Below are 23,500 nucleotides of genomic sequence, written 5' to 3' on the forward strand. Positions count from 1 at the left end.
GCAGAGGATGGACTGGACGATGTGACTGTACTGTTTGACGACACCATTTCAGTGATGATCGACTCAGATGTGAGCTAGGTCTCTGGCCACAGGTTAACGATATTTCTAATTGTCGCTGTAGCAACAAACCGATGATGGCTGTAACGGAAGCATTGTGGTCTTGGCCGGCAAAGGCAATGAGGTGGCGCTGTGGGCGATGGGTAGCGGTTCTGGCCGCCGTTGATTAAAAAGTGGAATCGGCTCCGATGATGCCGAAAGAATGCGCCACCTTCTGCATCATGTTCAATACTCTTGCGGCCTTCATGATTTATCATCATACTGCAGCTGAAGATTTTCTTTTTACCTGATCATAGTATAATGAAAAAGTGGTGTCTACTAATACATGATTACCGAACGACTCGGTGGATGACGCGGGGGCCGGCCTGAAAGTCGCAGCGGCTGACGCGGGGCTGGACTGAACGACGCGGCGGGATCGCCTTGCAGGCGGCGTGTACGGATGATGCCGCCTATAACCAGGTAGTCACAAACCCAATCCACGAACGCTCTCTTCGCCTTTGCTAAAGGAGGTGGAGGTGATTCCTTTTAAAGCCTTTCTTTCAAAGAAAACCTGCTCTTTCTTACGTGACATAAGTTTCATCAATAGTAACATTAGTATAAACAAGGTTTAATTGCTTCCTTTGTCCCCAGTTTGGTTGAATTGTGTCAAATTCATCCTCATTTTTAAAAAAGTTTCATTGTCGTCCTCACGTGGTGTAAAAGTTTCATTGTCGTCCTCACGTGGTGTAAAAGTGTCAATTGAATCCAAACATAGAAAAAATTTGTGTCAAAGTAGTCATTTTTCCTATATCTCTGTGTCTTCCTTTCATACAATCAAGTACAGATATTCATTTTACCTTATCCAATTTAAGGCTTTTCATAGCTCCAGAGAAGTGACATATGAAAGGAAGACACAGATATATAGGAAAAATGACTACTTTGACACAAATTTTTTCTATGTTTGGATTCAATTGACACTTTTATACCACGTGAGGACGACAATGAAACTTTTTTAAAAATGAGGATGAATTTGACACAATTCAACCAAACTGGGGACAAAGGAAGCAATTAAACCTATAAACAATTACCTTTTTCAGCCGTCACCGAGGACGATGCACTAAGATGGATAGCACGTTGTGGTTTCGAAGTATTAACATAATATAAATTAAATTATATAACATATAATATGAATTAAATTATATAACATTTAAGATGGTTATATCAAAAATAGTTATCTGTAAAATTGCAGAAGTTTGTTGACGGAGATCAATATGTTGGGGTGTGGTTGACATGACGATGCTGAGACTGCGTCCGGGTTCCTTGCAGTTTCAATGGGATGCCGCTCGGCCCTACGGTGGGTGCCAAAATGTTTTAGTAAATATTTTATGGGATCGAGAAACATACCTTACCGACGTGTCTTCCTTGTTTCAGGATGTCTATGTCGTTCGCTTGTCCGATGTTTTGCTCGCTTGTCCTTTCTAGAAGTCGTTTGCTCTGACACTCAAGTCAGGCGTGAGTTATGGAGCCTCAGCTCTCAAGAAAGTGATTTTATTATCACTAGACTATTATCTAGTGTCAATAGAGTGTATATGGAACGTATCTGGCTTATGACTCTGTCATTGTATTTATAAGTGTTTTATAAGCCAAATAAAAATAACCTTACCTGAAAATCTGGTTAATTAGTCATAAATATCTTAACCGCTTAAAATATCTTTAATCAGATATTTTATCCAATAAATATCTTTAATCATACTATACGCGTTATCTTTTTATATTTTAGAATTACATATAAATCTTTTAAATAATTACTAAAACTAGGGCTGGGCATAGTTCAATAAACTGTATTGTAACTACAGTTAACCATACTATAATGTACTTAAAAACACTAAATTTGTTTTAACTAAAAACTAAATAAACTATTCTATAGTACAGTTAAAAGAAACTGAACTTTACAGAGTTTGAGTACAGTTAACTGAACCACAGATTTTTCTTTTAATAAAAAATTTCACCCCAAATTGAAAACCTTCGAAGCTAGCCATGGTAAGATGCATTCAGGGTGATATATATGCTTACACGGCATTTCCCTCACCGCGGTACCTAATTCAAAAGCTTCTTTGCACACCACACAGTGTGATTCCATGGCTAAGTGAGTGTTATCAATTTCGATGGTTGGTAAGGAATCTATGGCTGTTTTTGACGCAGAAGCGTGCTCATACCTTCCAATACCGTTGATCTCAATCTAAGACAGTTGCTCCAGAAGCCTATCGAATCCAAATCCGAGTAGAAACTCTGACATGCTCGGAGGCAAGGGTCTCAAGCCAAAATCGGCACCATTGCCGTAGAAGAGCTCAAAGCCTCGACTTTCCTCCTCGCTGGTAGCGGAGGTGGCAGCTGCGCTGCCGAGGAGGACGATAACGGGGTTGAAGGGGGAGCGGTCACCACCGTTGTGGCGGGTGCGGCGCAGGAAGGGACGGACAACGTTGTCGGAGGCAGGGCGCTGGCCGATCATTTACATGGCGGCAGCAGGGAAGCGACGACGGCAAGGGTCGAGGTGGACTGAGCGCGGCGGGTGTTCGATTTCTTCGATGAATCCGCAGTCGCAGTCGGGACAACCACGGATGTTAGGATTCAAGTTTAATTTCTTAGTTGCTGCCAGGGTAGTATTATTGTTGATGTTTTCTGTACCAGTTTACTGAATTGTACTAGTGTATCTGAACTAAAAACTAGTTCAGTTCAATTTCTTTGAACTATTTTTTAGTTCAGTTCAGTTCACTTAAACTATTTTATAGTTAACTACAATTATTTATAGTACAGTGCACTGAACTGCATTTTGTCCACCCCTAACTAAAACCATTACATAAAATAAATAAATAAATTTTCTACTTGTAACCATATTATATCCTTCTATTCTTAATAATCGATTTATGCTATATAAATAGATTATTACTAATATTAAATTTATGTAACAATATTTAAGTATTGTATATATTTACATTGGTTGACAGGAACTTGATGATTTAGATCTTGTTGACGTCGTTTTCGGAATATCTATCATATTTTAAGAAAACCTTACCAAATTTATTTTTTGTTTTTATTAATTTATTACCGAAAAAGTTGACACTTACCTTAAAGAAAACCATTAGTGGAATGTCATAATTGTATTTTTTTACCTTCTACTATTCTTAGAAATTTTATGGTTTAATCCTTTAGTACATCCCTATTTATGTACGAATGTCTCAATTGGGTCCTCGTTTTTTAAAGTGTATCGAAATGGTCCTTAATTTTGAAAATTGATATCAATTGAGTCCTTTCCGTTAAGTTGGGTGGACGGCGTTAAAAAAATTGATGAGTGGATGCTGAGATGACGAACGGACGCTCGTCCACCAGCGGACGAACGCTCGTCCATCAGCGAACGAACGCTCGTCGACCACCGAACGAACGGTCGTCGACCACCGAACGAACGGTCATCCAGTGTGGAACGAACGGTCGTCCAGCAGTAAGAGGTCGACGAGCGTTCGTTTTCTGGTGGACGAGCGTTCGTTCTCTGGTGGACGAGCGTTCGTTCGCTTGTGGACGAGCGTTCGTTCGTCATCTCAGCATCCACTCATGAATTTTTTTAACGCCGTCCAGCCAACTTAACGGAAATGACTCAATTGATATGAATTTTCAAAATTAAGGACCATTTTGATACACTCTAAAAAACGAGGACCCAATTGAGACATTTGTACATAAATAGGGATGTACTAAAGGATTAAACCAAATTTTATTTATAAAGTTTTACTTTTTAAGAATATTTACCCTAACTTTTATGTCAAATAAACGACTAAAGTAAAACACACAAATTAATTTATTGCGAAAAGTTTTCGTTAAAGAATAATAAGTAAATTTAAATCTAGTTTTTTCAGAAGATAATGTGATGATACCGAACAGTACAGCGACGTCAAATGTTGTGTGTGGTCGTGTTATTGCTTGAGTTGAGTCTATAAAAACCGTTAACGAAAAGCAGAAGAATCTTTGGAATCACTGAACTGAAGAAGACGGTGCTGAGAGAGAGAGAGAGAGAGAGAGAGAGAGTTGAAAATGGTGAAGAGAGAGGAGTTCCTGAGAGAAAATGACCACAACGAAAATTCTTCTGTCTCCCGCAGCGACTTCCCTCCAAACTTCGTCTTCGGAGTTGCCACTTCTGCATACCAGGTTCCTGCCAATGCAGATTCATTCTTCCAATATTTTATGTCACTTTGAACACCATTTTGTTGCCAAATGTGAATGCCTTGATTCTTTATTTTACCTCTTTAATCCTATTAAATATTCTGTTGGTCTATGTTTTTAGCAAAAGAAGAAAGAAGAAAGAGAAAAAGTTGTGTTGTTGTTATTGAACTTTCTGTATGTATGTAATGTAGTGAATCTAAAAATTATGACAGTCGAAGAGTACACAAGAAAGTCTGTTAGATATTTATTATATAATGTAATGTAATGTTTTGTTAGACCGTCTACCCTTTATTAGTTGTATTAGATGATGTTTTCTCCTGTTTTAGAGGTTTTCTCTTGTTTCCTTTTCTAGGTTCTATATAAAGAAAATATGCCAAACTAGATGCTATATAAATTGTGTTGATACATACTTTGTGTATTGAAATAAAGTTTCTTTATTCTTGTTTTTGTGTCTTTTCTTATAATTCTTGCGAACCCAACAACCTTTTATTGTTTTTATTATTTAAAAAAGTCCCTTCAAGATGATCTCTGATTTGGCTTTCTCTGTATTAATGTTGGCGTTTGGGGTACTGTAAGAAGTTTATGTTGTAGTTTATTTAGTTTGGTTATACTCTATTTTATTGTTTTTCTTTTCTATAGATCTAGTTCTAAGGTTTCAGTGCTTGGACACAATTTTTTTGGGAGAATACTTGAATTTTTATACTGTCAATGTTCAACTTTGATGTGTTTGATGATAAAAAAAAAACTTTGACGTGTTTTAACAAAATTTTTACATAGCATTACTTAATTTGGATTTGCAAACATTTACTGCACCTCATCTAATTCATCTTGTCATTTGAACTTAGAAATTCTTGGTCTTGTTAATCTTTGTAGTTCTTCCTTCTTCGGTTGAGGTTACACTGCAGTGCTTAGTTTGTTCGATCTTTTTTACTCCTTTTTCTTTAAACATCGGCTTCCTCTAATTTCTGTTAACCATATCCTAAATTTGGCTTTGATCAAGAGGACTTTCTATGATAGCTATAGAGCCAAACTAGGTGACCATTTGTTCAAAATAACTTGTAATGTGTACTTATCATGAAAGACAAGGTAATTAAGATATAAACTATTCTATGATAGGGAGATCTTGGATCAATGTCTTTTGGCCAATTACTTGGAGAATGGAATATATCAAAACAAGTAATTTCATATTTATAACTGATGGAAAAGTTGTTCAATTAGACATTAAACTACTTGGTAATTTATAGATAGAAGGTGGTTGCAAGGAGGGTGGTAGAGGTCCTAGCATATGGGATGCCTTCTCACACACTGACGGTATGAGAACTTTTTCTTTGATATTAATAGATTGTGAAACTCTTCAATATCATTTTGTTAATGGCACCCCTTCATGCTTTTTTACTTGTTTGTCTTTATTGTTTTATTAGGAAAAATTATTGACAAAAGCAATGGTGATGTTGCAGTTGATCATTATCATCGGTACATGGTCAGTAACAGGTTTTTTTTTTTTTTTTTTTAATGTTTGATATTCATTTATTTCTTTTTGGCTTAATACCTTTGATGGTCCCTATTTTGGTTAGGTGTGTTGATTTGGTCCCAGTTTTTTTTTCTGTTCAATGTTGTCCTAAAGAATGTAATTTTTGTTCAATTTAGTCCTTTTTCCAAACGGCGTTTAAAGGTGTGCACAAGACTAATGAGATGGCATTTAACTTCTGCCACGTCAGCATCTTCTTCAACCTTCCGCCCAAACAAAAACCGAAACCCTAGAGCCGCCACCGAACCGCAGCGCCACCGCCGCCGCAGAGTTCGTCCAAAGTCACCATGCCGCCGTGAAGCCGCTCCTGCAGAGAACCATGGCAGCCATCACACGCAACCTCCATGGCACCACCATCAAAGTCGCGATCTCCCCCAAATCACGAAACTCTCCTCAGGCCGCCGTGCTACCTAGATCACCTAAACGCCTCCGCCATCACAGGATTTTCTCAAGCCGCCCACCCAAACCGCCAGAAACAGAGAAAGCTAAATCGCACCACCCAAACCACTAAGTCTTCACCATCAATAATGTCGCAAGCCACCCTAATCTCGAACTTCATTCGAGTCTTCATTCTCGAGCATTAGTCATGAATCATCCAAATCGAGAGCTTCATCGTCAACGCGACAATCCTTGCCGCCGTCGCGCAAAGCTCCAAGGCCATCATCTTCTCCAACCTGTAGAGAACCACAAGGAAATCCAGAAAAATCCAAAATCAAAGAAACCTAAAATCACACCGCTGCTTGCCTCCACCGACCACCATGAGTGCTTTCTTACACAACTAGGTTCGTCTTCTTCATGCTACCATGAGCCGCACAATTCACGAAATCATCCTCCATTGAAGTAAAACCACGAGCAGCGTTTTCCTTCTTCTCGCGGTGCAGGCGCAGGAAGGTTTCCCCAAATGCAGAACCCTAATTTTGGGTTGAAGGTTGAAGAAGATGCTGATGTGGTAGAAGTTAAATGTCATCTCATTAGTCTTGTGCACACTTGGACGGTATGCCGTTAACGATTTAAACGCAGTTTGTAAAAAAGACTAAATTGAACAAAAATTACATTCTTTAGGACAACATTAAACAGAAAAAAAAAACTGGGATCAAATCGAACACACCTAACGAAAATAGGAACCATCAGGGGTATTAAGCCTTTCGTTTTATATATTGCTGTTGTCAATTTATTTTGGGTTAAACTACATTGCTCAAGAAATGTTTCTTCCTTGGAGACTGACTTTTTTGCATGCATGCATCTTTTTTCTTTTTACCACTTCGTTGATAATTTCGCACCTGTTTTCTCTTCGAAGCCAAATACTTTTAGCTGGAAAGTCATTGACTCTATTTTTGCTTGAATATGGAGGGATATATGAAATTTTATTAGGGTATTGTAATTATTTCTGTGAAGTATTATTGCTGGTTTGCCTTATGCACAAATTTTCAAATCTTAACATTCTGAATGTAATAATCGTAACAGGAAGATATTGATCTAATAGCCAAGTTGGGATTTGATGCTTACAGATTTTCCATTTCGTGGTCTCGTATTTTTCCTGGTAAGTTATACTACCTATGAATTTTAAACGTGCTTTCTATATGGTTAGTAGTTTCATAAATCATTTTTGATGTCCCGACATCATGAATCCTGAAAGTTTATCTGTGTAAACATTACTTAGTCAGTAGCTAATATATTAATCTTTTTGCTCCAAATATATGTTCATTGTTCACAAATGTTGACCAAAGGATTATTTATAGATTGAAAGGGAGGGGACCAGTTGGGAAAGCATGTTATGTGTGTCATTTCATAAGATTGAATCACAGGTCAAGGAACTAAAGCCTCCTTGCGATCCATAGTGGAAAACTTTTCCTCTTATTTGAAGCCATCCTAAACTAATACAGAACATTTTATGAGGAGAAGGAAATATTTGTTTATGATTATAGTTCGAATTTGCCTTTTTAAAGCTACGATATCAATTAAAGATCCTAACTTCACATGATGCATATGTTCAGTCCGTGTTTTTCTGTATTAGATGTCATCAAAAGCATAAATGAACTTATGAAAGTGCTGGTACAAGGCTTCATTCATCTGACTTGGTGATCCCATATGGCATGACAAGAAATCCAGAGTCTCCATGATTGGTTCAAAATACACTTTTCTGCATGTTTGATGGTGCTTCGCTTAGCCACTCATGAATATGAGTTTCTTCATCTCCAAGACCAAAGAACTTGTGGGAAAACTCATCTATTTATCTCACAGTAGACTATAGTTTTCTTATGCTGTGACTGTGTTCAGTTAATTTATGCATGATCCTTGAGAAAGACACTCGTATATAGTGAATCAAATTCTTCAGTATTTGAAGGAAAGTTATACAATTATAGAAATACATTTTAGGAGGATTGGTATTTAGAAGAAAAGTTATATAACTATAGAAACACACTTCTCGTTACTCTTTCTTTCTTACATTTTAACAGCAAGTATGGGAAGATGATTGGTATTTAGAAGAAAGGGTATTATCAATGGAAATGTTTACAAATGTAGATTATGCAAGGGCATTTGATGGTTTTAGGAGTAAAGTAGGTGATACAGAGAAGTTAAAAAGTTTGAAAACGAACTGATTTCACTAAATGAGTCCATACACGATGAGATACTTCTCATTCTGAAAATGGTATTTGTGTTGTCTTATTAGTGTATATAGAAGCTAACGATTCTTTGGATTTATCATTTTGTTGTATTGTAATGGTTGTTTTGGTGTAGATGGCTTAGGAACCAAAATCAATGACGAAGGGATAACTTTTTATAACAACATTATAAATGCTCTTCTTGAAAGAGGTATGATCTGCATGCAGCTAATTTACCTTATCCTTTTATCTTTTAAAAAAATTATATTAAGTTTCTATTTTCCAGCAGGCATACAACCTTATGTAACGTTGTACCATTGGGATCTTCCTCTTCATCTTCATGAGACAATGGGAGGATGGTTAAATAAACAAATCGTGTAGGTCTCATGTAATTGAGTTTTTATTCTACAATCTGTTTCTTTTCAAATAATCATAAAATTGATTTGTATTGTGCTTGAAAGTAGTAGTTTGAGAGGTAACCTATTTCTGTGGAGCTGGAATGATTATGTTGATTGTATATATTTTATGACTATTATGAGAAATAGAGAAGATTGAGAGAAAATATCCCTTGTGTGTTTAGCATACACATAGGGTAGTTTATTTATATTGTAAGATATGGGCCAATGCCCTTAATACAAAATAGACTAAGCCCAAATAACAGAAACACACATCTTAACATCTAACACTCCCCCTCAAGTTGGAGCATATAAATCATATGTTCAAGCTTGTTTCAAAGATAATCAATTCTAGGTCCTCGTAAGAACTTAGTAAATATGTCTGCCAACTGGTTGCTTGAGTTAACGAACTCAGTCTTGATATCTCCTGATATGGTTTTTTCTCGAATGAAGTGACAATCAACTTCAATGTGCTTGGTTCTCTCATGGAAGACAGGGTTAGAGCTAATATGGAGAGCAGCTTGATTATCACATATAAGTGTCATGTGAGTGACATCTCCAAATTTCAATTCACTAAGCAATTGTTTAAGCCACACAAGCTCGCAAGTAGCTGATGCCATAGCTCTATATTCTGCTTCTGCACTGGACCTTGCCACAACACTTTGCTTCTTACTTTTCCAAGATATCGGGTTGCCACCAATAGAGACACAATATCCAGAAGTAGACCTCCTATCAGAAGGGGAAGCAGCCCAATCAGCATCTGAATAGCAAACGATTTTTGTATCGTTGTTAGGGCCATATAGCAAACCTTTTCCAGGTGATCCTTTAATATACTTTAGTATGCGAACAACTGCATCCTAATGGTCTTCACATGGGGAGTTTAGAAATTGACTCACCACACTAACTGCGAAGGAAATGTCAGGACGCGTAATAGTAAGATAGTTTAATTTACCAACTAATCTTTTGTACCGCTCAGGATCTGAGAAAGGCTCCCCCTGATTTGGTAGGAGTTTGATGTTAGGGTCCATAGGTATCTCAACAGATTTACAGTTCATTAACCCTGTTTCCTCCAAGATGTCTAACGCATACTGCCTCTGAGATATGACAATACCATCATTGGATTGTGCTACTTCAATACCCAAAAAGTACCGGAGTTTGCCAAGATCTTTGGTTTGAAAATGATGATAAAGGTGTTGTTTCATCTGAGAGATGCCAAGATAGTCGCTTCCTGTGAGAACAATATCATCGACATATACTATTAAGTAGATACATCCAGCACTTGAGTGGCGATAGAACACTGAATGATCCGCTTCACTGCGAGACATACCAAATTGTTGAACAACACAGCTGAATTTACCAAACCAGGCCCAAGGAGACTGTTTTAGGCCATATAAGGATTTGCGAAGACGACATACCAATCCAGATGACTCCCTGAGCAACAAAGCCAGGCGGTTGCTCCATATAAATTTCTTCATGCAAATCACCATTTAGGAAAGCATTTTTGACATCAAGTTGGTAAAGAGGCCATTGTTGAAGAGCGGCCATGGCAATGAATAGGCGAACAGAGGTCATTTTTGCCACTGGAGAAAAAGTATCACCATAATCCAAACCAAAAATCTGTGTGTAGCCTTTGGCAACCAGTCGAGCTTTCAGACGATCAATTGTGCCATCAGGACCAACCTTGATAGCATACACCCACCTGCAACCAACAACCAAGTACATCTGGAATAGTCATCAATAAAGGTAACAAAATACTGAAAACCTAAAATGGACTTAACACAACTAGGTCCCCAAATGTCAGAATGAACCAATGAAAAGGGGGACGACGCTCGTTGTGAGACACGACGAGGAAAGGAACTACGAGTATGCTTCCCTAACTGACAAGACTCACACGACAAACTGGATAATGTGGACAATCTCGGGACAAGTTGTTGTAGTTTAGCAAGACTAGGATGACCGAACTGAGCATGAAGAAGGGATGGTAACTCCATGACTACGCCAACATGTGGAGAAGGGCGGAGATGATAAAGGCCATGAGACTCACATCCTGTGCCAATCATGTGTTTCGAACTTCGGTCCTGCAACCAAACAGAATCTTTAGTAAATGAAATAACACAATTAAGAGTACGAGTTAAACGACTAATGGACAATAAGTTGAAGGGAGACCCTGGGACATAAAGTACATGATCAATGGATATGGATGGAAAAATATTAACAGTACCAATACCATGAGATGAGACTCTAGACCCATCAACCATTGTTACCGAGGGTAAATTATCCGGACATGACAAGGAAGAAAACAAGGACTTGTTACCAGTGATATGATCGGTGGCGCCTGAGTCAAGGACCCAAGGTCCGAGGGAGTGAGTTAGACCAACAAAAGGTGTACCTGTACGTGCAACAGATGCAGATGTAGTGGAACCAGAGTGCTGATGATCCTCATACCATCTGAGAAATTCGTTAAAGATTGCAGGTTTGTATACGGTATTAGATGAAGTAGGATGGTCTGCAGACGGTGATCGGGGAGGTGGATCAGAATTTGCCATTGCTACAGGTCGAGGAGGACGTCCATGGAGAGCATAACATCTATCAATCTTGTGGCCTAACTTGCCACAATGGTCACATTTTGGACATCCTTTACTTGGCTTGCGAGACCGACTTCGATCATCACGTTGAGCAGCCATAACAGAGGAATCATCAGTATGAGGGGATGTCTCAGTGACGGGTTTGCTCAGTATACGCAAAAGAGCATAACAAGTAGAAGTAAAGTTGGGTATGACAAGAGAACCCAAAATCTGATCACGGACATGAGAAACATCATCAGAGAGTCCGTATAATGCCAACAACATGAAGAACTTTGATCGTTGTTCCAATTCTTCAGCAGGAGTGGAAGCAGGAGGTAATATATCATTAAAGTCATGAAGAAGGGCATGAATTTTACCCAAATATTCTGCCATGGGACCAGGATTGCGCGGACCAATAACAGTTAATAGGTCCTGACAAACACCATAAAGACGTTGAGTGTCATTTGTGTATAATAACTTCGTTTGTGCCCATATTTCTGAACATGTTTCATAGGATCGAAACATTTGTTTCAGTGAGGAGTGAATGGTGGACTTTATAACAATGCATAACTGAGCATCAATTTTCATCCAGCGGGAAGTGTCATCTATGGGAGCAATAGTCACATTTTGAGTAAGATGATCTAAGTACCCTTGACTCTTCAACCAAAGTTTGATGTCGGATGCCCATGTTGCATAATTTGTGCCATCTAACTTGTCAGTGGACAAATGTACATTCACATAATTGGTATATATTGAGGGATCAGAAGATGAGCCAACAAGAGAGGTGTTTGTAGACGAGGAAGACGCCATGGAGAGGGAGAAACCCTAAAAATTCAAAGTGCTCCGATTGACGCAACGACCACAGATCCAGAAAGAGGGCGAGGAGGCGATCACGGCGGTGCTGATCGGCGGCGGAAAGCTCCGACGACGTGCCGGCACGCGCGGCGGCAGCGACGACAGTTGTGACTCTTGCGGCGGCTCGTGGAGGCGCGTGGGTGGTTCGTTCGCGGCGATCTTCGTACCACGGTGGTCGCCCGGCCGAGACGATTCCGATGGTGTGGTCACCGGTCGATTCTGGAACTCCGGCGAATGCGGCGGCGGCGACGGTGGAGGCGACGGCAGCGGTGGCGACTGCAACGACAGCAGAAGTGATGAGTGCCAAAGACCGTGGAGTTGACTGGAACTATTCCTGTGCTCTAGATACCATATGAGAAATAGAGAAGATTGGGAGAAAATATCCCTTGTGTGTTTAACATACACATAGGGTAGTTTATTTATATTGTAAGATATGGGTCAATGCCCTTAATACAGAATAGACTAAGCCCAAATAAGAGAAACACACATCTTAACATCTAACAACTATAATTATGACTATTGTTAGATGTTAAGATGTGTGTTTCTGTTAATTGGGCTCAGCCCATTCTGTATTAAGGGCATTGACCATATCTTACATTATAAATAAACTACCCTGTGTTTGTCAGGACCTATTAACTGTTATTGGTAGGGGTAATAATAAGGGTTGGAAAGTATATAAGCAGAGATAATATTTAGTATAAGTTAATTAGAGTAAATAAATATAGTATAAGTTAATTAGAGTAAATAAATATATATTTAGGGAAATATTCAATATAAGATATTTATAATTAAGGATATATGCTAGGATAATATACGGAGAGATATTTATATTAAATATAGGGATATTTATATTAAATATTAAATATTAAATATAGGGATATTTATATTAAATATTAAATATAAGGATATTTATATTAAATGCAGATATATTCTAGAGAAATATTTAATAAGAGATGGGCGGGAAATAATTAGTATAAATAAAGTTAGAGTCTAGGGTTAAAGACATGCTTTTGATTATTGAGTTTTGTGACAGACATTATTGTCTTGTGAGGGAGGTTATGCTCTCAAAGTAATTGAAGGAGGTTATGCTCCCAATTACTGTTTATCCTTATTTATTCTTGTTTATTCAGATATTACCATCAATAAAAGAGATTCATTCATCCATTGTTATTCGTTTATTGTTATGTTACGTGTGAGACAGTGTGAAAGGTTGTATTTGGTTAGTTTACGTACTCAGATACGTAACAATGCTTCATGTAGAGTTCATTAAGATTCCTATGGGAAAATGCATTCTTGATATCAAGTTGAAAAAAGGTCAGGTACCTAATAATTAAGGAAGTATGATGAGATTTGATTAATAAAATAACATTTTGTCAGAGTAATATCCTAGAAAGTGATGAGGAACATGACTGTGAAGAAGAAACCAGTAGGAGTAACAATACAAGAAAGAACCCAAATATTGTGAACTAAAGAGAAATGATACAAAACTTGTTAATTATTGTTATCAGAAAAAGATTGCAAAATCTTTTTACCTAATTGTCACAACTAACAATTCAAATTAGATAGTTCTTTTAAACTTCACATTGTCTTCTACAATTTGGTCAACCCGGGATGTTCTAATTGTGCATGACTGACCATTAGATAAATAGTAGATGTACAAACATGTGTTGAAGGAGAAAGATAATACAGGACATGCAACTTACATGATGCCAATTGTCTATCCTGATATTTAATCATGCAAAGTAATAGTATTGTTGGAAGTTCCACATTGACTAGACATAAGACTAATTTAGAGTATATAAGTGGGTACAAACCTCACCTTACAAGTCGGTTTTGTGGGGTGAGTTAGGCTTAAAATTTACTTCATAACAAGTATTTTTAGTGAAATTGAAGATAATGTCACATGATTCAGTCAAGCAAGTGACAAATAGTAAATTAAATGGGCAGTTAGGTACATAGAGAACACAGTCAACTGTAAGAGATGAAAGGGGATGGGTAATGCCAATGTCGTAAGCTTGTGTTTGTGAACCATTGACAATGGTAATAGAAAATAAATGAACAAATTGTGAAAAGTACTAAGGGAAGAGAAAAGATAATGATTACAAGATATATAATCGATTGGTCCAGAGTCAATGACTTAAAGCCCAAGGAAGGAGATTAAGTGTGATTGGCTCTAAATCATGTTCAACAAATGCTTTGTTGAAGAGCTCATTTGGGTGATTACATTGTTTGATAGAAGGGAATAGAAGATCATTCACTAGAGATAATCTAATAGTGTTAACTAGTTAGAACGTCTAGTGCCTCTTTCTGTAATTGTCTTAATGGTTTTCCTTTTAATGTTTTTTCTTTTTTCTTTTGGCTCTTGGTTTTTATATAGAGACCATTGAGTGTATATATTGTACAATGTATCTTGTGAAGCTCTCTGTGTTAATAAAAGTATACTAGAAAGGTTAATTTGAAAGAAAGAAGATTTTTTATTCAATTGATTAATTTGAAACAGTACATCAACCTCTATATACAGAAAACTTTAACTCTATAACATGGTATGTTAACTAGTATAATATGGTATTGGAACATTTAGACGTTAAGACAACTTTTCTACATGGTATCTTGGAGGAAATTGTTTACATGCAACAACCTGAAAGGTTTGTTGAAGAGAAGGGAAAAATGTGTCTCTTGAAGAAGTCATTGTATGGATTGCAACAGAGTCTGAGGAAGTGGTACAAGATATGTGGTGATTTCTCAAGGCAGAGAGGGTTCCAAAGGAGCAATTGTGATAGTTATGTCTACATCCTCATAACAGAAGAAAGGTTTGTGTTGTTCTTTCTCTTACATATAGACGATATTCTAATAGCCAACTGTAATAAAAATGAATTGAAGGAGCTCAAACAAAAATCGAGCTTGAAGTTTGAAAGAAGGATCTAGGTCTTGCGAAGCACGGGATGGACATATAGAGGGATCATACAATTGGGATATTGTGTCTATCTTGTAGAAGATGGTTGAGAGGTTTAGGATGCATGAATCTAAACCTATGAGAATATCTTTAGGACATTATGCAAAGCTCTCAATTGCCCAAGCTCTTTTAAAGAGGGAGATGAAGATTATTCCATATGCTAATGGAGTAGGAAGTATTGTGTATGAGTGGTCTATAGCAGACCGAATTAGGCACATGTTATTAGTGTAGTTAGCAGGTTCATGACAACCATGACAAGCTCATTGGGAGGCTTTGAAGTGAATGCTGAGATATCTAAATGGAACAACATTGTTTGGTCTAGTGTATAGGCATTCTACTCATAGCATAACTACTATAGAGGGGTTTATTGATGCTAACTAAGTAGGTTATGTTGGTACAATAAAATCTATTTCTGGGTATGTGTCTACATTATTTGGAACTACAATTAGTTGGGAGACCAACTTGCAATCTGTTGTGGCCTTGTTTACTCCCAGGCAGAGTATATTTTGCTTACCAAGGGGGTAAAGGAGGCATTGTGATTGAAGGGGATGATGGAGAACTAGGTATTGTGCAGTATTGTATGACTATTCACTATGATAGTCAAAGTGCTATTCATCTAATTGATCATCAAATCTACCATAAGAGAACCTAATACATAAACGTTAGACTACACTTTGTGCGAGACATTGTTGAGTCTGGGAAGGTTAGAATAAAAAAGATAGTCTTGAAGTTCAAACGGTATTTGGAGTAGATTAGTTTTTCATTGAGGAACAAGGAGATGATGAACAAATCTCTTCCATGATCTAAAGTCAAGGTGAAGAATTGTGATGATTGGCTCTAAATCATGTTTATAAAATGCTCTGTTGAAGAGTTTAGTGAGACAATGACTTCGTTTGATAGAAAGGAATGGAAGACCATCTACTTGAGACATTCTTGTTCTTTCATTTTCTTGTTTGTTATTTTTGCTAATCCAATAGAGAGACAAGTGGATGATTTATAAGTGTGCTACCAAAACAGTGTTATTAGCAATTTGGTGATTCTCACACCATTGGAGAAAGTTCTCATATGTTGCAGGAGACATACAAGGTTGATCAGCTGGCAATGCACAGGCAACAATGGCTCATTAATAGATGCATCAATAATATTGGTCGAACAAGGAGGTTTCTTGTGCAATGTCCAACACTTCTCAATTGTATGGCTATTGTTGTGAAAATGCTCTCATTTTAAATGATTTTTAGAATTACTTGTTTGAAAGCACCCATAATTAGTCCTCTGTGAGGCAAATGCAGAAGAGTCCCTAGTTGAAGAGATATGTTCTCCCTGTTTATTTTTAGGAGTATTGTCTAGAAGAGGATGAATTCATGGTTCCTTGGTGATCACAAAATCCAATCACAAGTAGGGGTGTAATGATAGGATATAAGGGGTGTAGAATATAAAGAAGAGTTAATATCCTAACTGCTTTAGCAGTTAGGATGGGCGGGAAGTGACTTGTATAAATAGAATTCTATTCTTTTGTTAGGCGACTTTTGACAACAGTTGCTTTGACAGAAACCATTGGTTATGACGGGGAGGTTAGGCTCCCATTGATTGCTTGTACATTGTATCTTACCAGTGTTGAATACAAGAAACCCATTCTTTTTTTATCTGTGTGAGTAGAGAGTGTGTGAGTGGCTGTCTGGTTTGGTTTCTTACCTAGAAACCTAACATATACTCTTGAGGTAAGCCATACGAGGCTAAGGTCATAACAAGTGTATGCGGTTCTCAACTCCTTTACATTTGTAGGTGGTAGGAACTAATGAAAATCATTTAAGGCAACATGAATCCAACCAAACTAAGCATACGTAAGGCCATCAAATCATCATGGAGTAACTACTATCAATAGGTCTTGACAAATTTTGTGCAAAGGTTTGGTGTCATTAGTATAGAGAGTACATGCCTCTCTCCAAACTGATGTACACATCTCATGAGGACGAAAAATAGGTGAGTAACATGTGGATACTAGACTTGAGAACACTGCACAATGGAGTATCAGTCTTTGTCCATTGTTTTTGTTCATTTGTTGGGATGTATTGAAATCGGATTTGTGACTCCACCCATTGAACCATGACCCGATTTCGGAAGTCTAAGAGAAATAGTTAGACTTGTCCATCTTCTCAATACTAATGATATGGCTAGAAAAGATGTAGGAATCTGTTCTAGATGAAGAGCTTTCGCTGGAAGCCATTTTTCAGAATCTGATGGAGCCAAAGCTACACAGTTATGATCGCTTGGAGGAGGAACATTTAGGTAGGGGTGGTTAGTCCTCAAGTGTCGCCCATGCACCGGCAAGGAATTCATATTTGTTTTTAGAGAGCACGCACTTGAGGGTGAGTGTGAGGGTTGTTTTTTGTACAGACATGATCCCAACCTTGTGGTTGCTGAGTAAAAATGTCATTGGAAAAGTAGCTGGAATAATTAGCGAACCTTTGAAGAAACAAATGTTTTCACAAAAAAAAAAAATCTCTGCAAAACATGGGTTCGAGGAGCCAACACAATTTTTAAGAGGCTATAGGTACTATGTCAAAGGATAATAAAACGAGAAATTGAGCTAAAAAACATGTTGATACGTGATAGCATAGGTCATTTTTTTTAGAGAAAAAGAAACGAATACAATAAATAGAGGAGACTTGATACTTTTTAATATTAAAAATATAATCCTAGAAACCCCACTAATAATATACACATGATCTTGATATGACCCTGATATCAGTAATTCTAAAGATATGATCCTGATATCTGTGCATATAACAATGGTTTCAAGAACTTCTCTTTGATCTTGAAACATGTTTTCCCTGACTCTGGACTATTCTATATCTACTTCCTTTTTTCTCACACAAATGAGATCCTAAAGATTGTTTCATGGAAGCAGCAAGTAGAGGGTGATCACAGGCTAAGAGCTCCTTAAATTTATTGTCATTCCCTCCATTCCAGTCTTTCTCCGAGCATGATCATGACTTTGATACTGTTAATCCAGTATATTCGGCATGGGAGCAACATGACTCCTTGCTCTTCGAATGTCTGTTCTCAACAATTTCTGAAACAGTGTGTTAGGTTTCTGAGTTAGAAACCTAACTAAGACAACCCAATCACACACACAAACAAGAATCAACACTGTAAACCCATTACCCATTATACCCTGCCACCCCATATCCTAACACAGTGCCACCTTAAGTGGTCTACTGCTTTCATTCTTGGCAAAGTTGGCAGGGTATTTATAAGTTCTTCCTCTCCCGTGAATGCTAAATTGAGACATCTTCGATCTGAGTTAAAATCAATCATCAAGAATGATTTACGGATTGCTGAATGTCTTGCTAAGTAAATAGGCTCATGGACACTTAATTTTTACACAAGCCTGAACTTCGAGAACCTGGTTTGAGTCAACTAATTTACATTCGATGTTGTATATTTATTCTAGTGGCCTTGAATACCTAATGCTGTTTTTGACCCATTATGCTCTCATAAAGCCCAGCTTTTGTCATCTTAAGGATTGATTTTCAATATTCTATTATTGAATGGTGTGGTTCTGATGTGGCACTTGCCAGAGAGTATTTTGCTGTTTATGCAGACACTTGCTTTGCTAGTTTTGGTGATAGAGTGAAGAACTGGATGACTGTTAATGAGCCACTTCAAACTGCGGTCAATGGATATGATACTGCAATTTTTGCTCCAGGAAGACGTGAGAATGCTCGTATAGAGCCATATTTGGCAGCACACCATCAAATTTTAGCCCATGCAGCAGCTGTTTCCATATACCGAAACAAGTACAAGGTACACAGCGGTACTCATTTATTTCTACACGAAAATTGTATTTACAAGTTGGATTACTTTTATTTTGTGCACTATTTATTTTAATATGATGCTTTCCTCACTCCTCCCTCCCCTGTGTATTTTGTTGATTTTCATTTACTTGCCTATTTTTCTATTTTTCTAACTTGATTTTATGTATTTAAATTATGTGCATATGATCTGATCTAATAAAGTATTAGTAGAAAGCATACAAAAAAGTGTTGGAGTGAAAAGGTGGATTTTGGTGGAGACCAGTGCAGTTGATCGATCCATATATCCAAATTATCCGTGAATTTTGTTCATCAATAATTTAATGCTCTGACCACACTAAAAAAATGTTTGGAAGGTAAAATTTTATTCTTTCTAGTTCTTGATGATCTAGGAAAAACAAGGGGGACAAGTGGGCATCGTGGTAGATTGTGAATGGGCAGAAGCTAATTCTGATAAGATTGAAGATAAATCTGCTGCAGCAAGGCGCCTGGATTTTCAGATTGGCTGGTAGTTCCTTGTGCATTTGTTTCATATTATTATGTGGTTTAATTACATTTTAGTTCCTTAAATACAGGTTGAATTCTATTTTTATCTCTCAAATTAAAAAATTTCAGTTTAGTCCCTTAAATTTCAAAAAAGAAAGTGATTTTAGTTCCTTAACAATAAATTTGAAGTATTAAAGAGTTTTAAAAAAATTATTTTAATCCCTCAAATTTAGTTTTTAGGGACTAAAACCATATTTTTCTACATTTGACGGTCTAGAACTTTTTTTAAAAAAAGCATTTAGAGGACTAAAACTATTTATCCTATTTTCATGGACCGAATATCTTCAATTTTTGATCCAGTTCTATATACTAGTATCCAAGAGTCCAATTTTGGTTATCAAGAATATGAAAGGAAGACGCAAGTCAATTGAGAAAATTATAGTTAGCAAATTGTTTTTTTGGATATTGAGTTTTTTTGTTTGTGGTATTTTTTTCCTTTTTTTTCAGTTTCCTGGCCTGTGTACAGCTGTTTACTTGTAATCAATCATTCATAGTGGAAGACGATCGTTTTCTACAGAAAGCTTTTGCTGCTATAGGGTTTATGGGTTAGAGTTTAGGGTGTAGTGTGTTGGGTGTAGGATGAATGGTTTATGGTTTAGAGTGTAGGGTTTAAGTTTTAGGGTTTAGGTTCAAGGTTTATGGTTCACTTAAAGGTTTAAGGTTGAGAGTTAAGGGTTTACACTAGTGTAGCTAGGGGAAACGACACTAGTTCCTGAACCGAGGCATATTCAGGCGAGGCAAAAAGTGGTTGACTTTATGACTCGGTTAAGGACCGAGGCATAAAATGGTAGGATTATACCTCGGTTCCTGATGAACCGAAGTCGTTTCTTGTCTTGTTGTAACCCTGTCTATCCCACTTGTACCCACATATATAATCTCACCTTCATTCCCAAAATACTATGGATGATCGTTTGCACACAATATTAGCAATAAGAAAAATGAAAACTGAAGAGAACAACAGAAAGTAGGATATGAGGCTTGCATAGGTTTTCTGGTGAAGTCATATCTAGCCTTGGTATGAGATGCATGCTTTTGCTAAAATATGATTTGAACCCAGGTACTTGCATCCACTGTATTTCGGAGACTATCCTGAGTCTATGCGTGAACGACTTGGAGACCAACTTCCCAAGTTCTCTGAGGAGGACAAGAAACTTCTCTTGAATAAATTGGACTTTATTGGTCTAAATCACTATACGTCAAGGTTTATTTCTCACGTGACAGAAAGCGCTGGAGGAAACTACTACTACAAGGTGCAGGAGACAAAAAGGACTGGTAATAATTGGAAAATTTTCTCATTTTCTAAAATATCTTCCAGAATGAATTCTCCTTGACACGTGTGCTTCCTGTCATTAGTGGAATGGGAAGGTGGCGAGACCATAGGTGAGAAGGTGTGTATTCTCCCTCATTCAATGTGCTTGTTGTAAGATTAGGCTCACACTCTTTCTCCAACTAATAAGAATTAGGTGTCTAAAATTTGTGAACAATCAATCACATTGTTGGTGGGCTTAACTATCATCAAATACTATTAGCCTGTATTTAGCAAAAGAAAATATTTCTTTTTATTGTGTAACAGGCAGCATCAGAGTGGCTTTATGTTGTTCCCTGGGGTCTTCGGAAGGTTCTCAATTACGTATCACAAAAATATGCTACTCCCATATTTGTGACAGAGAACGGTACGTAACTATACTTATCCTTCCTATAAGTTTGGCAAGAAAACAGATATATAAACAACTAATGAAAAAAATGCCAAGAAAGAATCTTTGACTATATAGCGGCAATTCAGAATTGTTTGATACATAAAAATATTAATGTGTACGAGTACATTATAAAACCGTTCTCTTCTATCTGAGGCCGGAATTCTCTTTGGCAGGTATGGATGACGAAGATAGTGATGACTCGCCGCTACATGAGATGCTAGATGACAAACTTAGAGTTCGCTATTTCAAGGGATATCTTGCATCAGTTGCTCAGGCTATAAAGTGAGTTTGCCACTTTCTACATACAAGCCATCTGCTTCAATTAAACCTTTTTATTTCACCAACTAACGACAAATCTCGTAGCTAGACGCATCTTATGTCGTGATTGATGCCTAATGACCACATTTTACTTCATATTGTTATGCCATGTTCGCTTTTCTTGCATTTAAGTTTTTATTCTTGTCTTGTTCGTATATCTTTGAGAAGTTAATGATTGATAAAAAGGTTAGCACACAAAAGTACTTATTGAAATTGTATGTACTTTTCTTGTATATCCTTCACCCTTTCCTTTATTACCACGATTTTCATACAATAAGGTATACTTGAGAATAGAAAGAACCCTAAACAGGATCTTTCCCATACAGTTTTTTCAAAAAACAATGAAATTGAATTTGAAAAAAAAAAGGTACATTTAATTTCATCACCAAATAGGTACGTAGCAGTATTGAATACAATTGGGTACTTAAATGATCCAAACCAAAAGTAGCCAGTTTAAAAAAACAGATACTTAATTTGAGTGCTACTTGGCAACGTACGAGACCTATACACTCCCACTAAGTTGATCTAAGTTTGATGGATATAAATCTCCGTCTCATCTGATGAAAGAGAGAACTGAGGTATTGGTAGAAATGAAGGTGATCCGTTTGAAGGGATTGCCATTCTTAACTGACTCCTCTTTCTCTTGATGAATAAGATTTAATTATGAGATTGAAAGTATGAAGTGTGATATTCTAGTATGAGATATTGATTATTTTCCATCTGTTTTTTGTGAGATTAAAATGGTGTGTGTTTGTGCTTTTGTTATCATTTATACATTTTAGTGATTCTTTTTAAATTTGTATTTTTTTTTATATCAGCATACTTATATGCTATATTTTTCTGAAATCAGCACAACAACCAAACTTGACCTTGTAGTCTGACTGAGATTTTGAGTTGACTCTTAAGAAACTTAAGTTTTGTGTATGATTTGAATGCACAGGGATGGAGTAGATGTGAGGGGCTACTTTGCATGGTCTTTACTGGACAACTTTGAATGGGCTCAAGGTTATACCAAACGCTTTGGATTGGTATATGTAGACTATAAAAATGGACTCAGCAGACACCCTAAATCATCTGCGTATTGGTTTTCACGGTTTCTGAAAGCTGGGGAAAACAAGAATGGTAAAGAAGAGTAATTGACTTTCTTCACTTGGTCTTGCTAGCTACAAGGAATTGAATAAAATAAGAACAAATTCCACCCATATCGGTAGTTGGAAGCTTTGTGTGGTATGCAATGTCATTTCTCTACATTTTCATTTTTTCTCACTATCCAACTTAATTACCAAGTCTGTCAAACCCCTCTTATTTTCATATTTATTTCTCTTGCTTTTGATGTGACTGTCGCAAGTAGAGATGTTATCATAAAACTAAACTAAACCACAATCTCAGTTATAATTCACTTCAAGTACTTATATTTTAGAATTCAATTTTTAAAAATTTAAATTAATACAATAATACAGGGTAATTATTTTAAAAAAACTATGTTTGTTTTATACAATTGAAATTCTGTTCAGTATATTAATTTGGTTAAGCGTAATTTTTTTAACAACCCTAATTGGAGCCTATAACCCACTGTTCAAGTCCCATCAGTGCATGCAAAAAAAAAAACACACGCCGACCACAAACACGCACACACAATCATTAAATTGTTAATAATTTTACGTAAAATATAACCAAGGCAAAAGAACCATTTTGGTGTAATTCTTTTTTTAAATTACAAAAATGGACAGATTTTTATAAATTACGAAAGTGGATAAAGTATGTCAATGACATGACTTCACTAAAAAAAAATTTTGTTGAGAGGCTATGATTTTAGTTTAAAGCAATTTTAAAATTGAAGTAGTGTGAAACTAGATTTTAGTTCAAAACATTTTAAATGGAAGTTCTGTAGACCAACTCGTTTCGAATTTTAGACGATTTTTCAACAATCTTGATCGACTTTTCCATTTTGTTTGAAATTTTGTTCATCATATTTTTTGCT

At 36.8% G+C, this 23,500-nt stretch overlaps 1 protein-coding gene and 1 pseudogene across 2 annotated transcripts; one reads left to right on the plus strand and one right to left on the minus strand.

Annotated features, from left to right (window-relative positions):
- Window positions 1-862: 862 nt before the first annotated feature.
- On the minus strand, window positions 863-2,725 carry LOC148206412 (putative E3 ubiquitin-protein ligase RHC2A pseudogene; annotated as a pseudogene).
- A 1,239-nt stretch (window positions 2,726-3,964) lies between these two features.
- LOC124819789 (beta-glucosidase 42) lies at window positions 3,965-22,852 on the plus strand. 2 transcript variants are annotated; one of them, XM_088104280.1, is made up of 13 exons: window positions 3,965-4,230; window positions 5,490-5,556; window positions 5,667-5,725; window positions 7,238-7,313; window positions 8,513-8,587; window positions 8,663-8,753; window positions 18,725-18,950; window positions 19,351-19,466; window positions 20,562-20,776; window positions 20,858-20,892; window positions 21,078-21,177; window positions 21,375-21,483; window positions 22,460-22,852. In XM_088104280.1, exons 1-13 carry the CDS (start codon window positions 4,117-4,119, stop codon window positions 22,653-22,655), a joined length of 1,479 nt encoding a protein of 492 aa, XP_087960406.1. In that variant the 5' UTR covers window positions 3,965-4,116; the 3' UTR covers window positions 22,656-22,852. The 2 variants fall into 2 exon arrangements, with proteins under 2 accessions (XP_087960406.1, XP_087960407.1); XM_088104281.1 differs by having other exon boundaries at window positions 3,966-4,230; window positions 8,666-8,753.
- The last annotated feature ends 648 nt before the right edge of the window (window positions 22,853-23,500 follow it).

This window comes from Vigna umbellata, chromosome 1 (genome assembly GCF_029865625.1).
Source record: "Vigna umbellata cultivar VRB3 chromosome 1, Vumbellata_1.0, whole genome shotgun sequence".
NCBI classification, from domain to species: domain Eukaryota; kingdom Viridiplantae; phylum Streptophyta; class Magnoliopsida; order Fabales; family Fabaceae; genus Vigna; species Vigna umbellata.

Excerpts from the sequence above, each read along its gene's own strand:
- LOC124819789 (XM_088104280.1), top strand. The coding sequence starts at position 4,117 with ATGGTGAAGAGAGAGGAGTTCCTGAGAGAAAATGACCACAACGAAAAT. Across the intron at positions 20,893-21,077 it reads GCGAGACCATAGGTGAGAAG|GCAGCATCAGAGTGGCTTTA; the intron begins GTGTGTATTCTC and ends ATTGTGTAACAG. Across the intron at positions 21,178-21,374 it reads CATATTTGTGACAGAGAACG|GTATGGATGACGAAGATAGT; the intron begins GTACGTAACTAT and ends TCTCTTTGGCAG.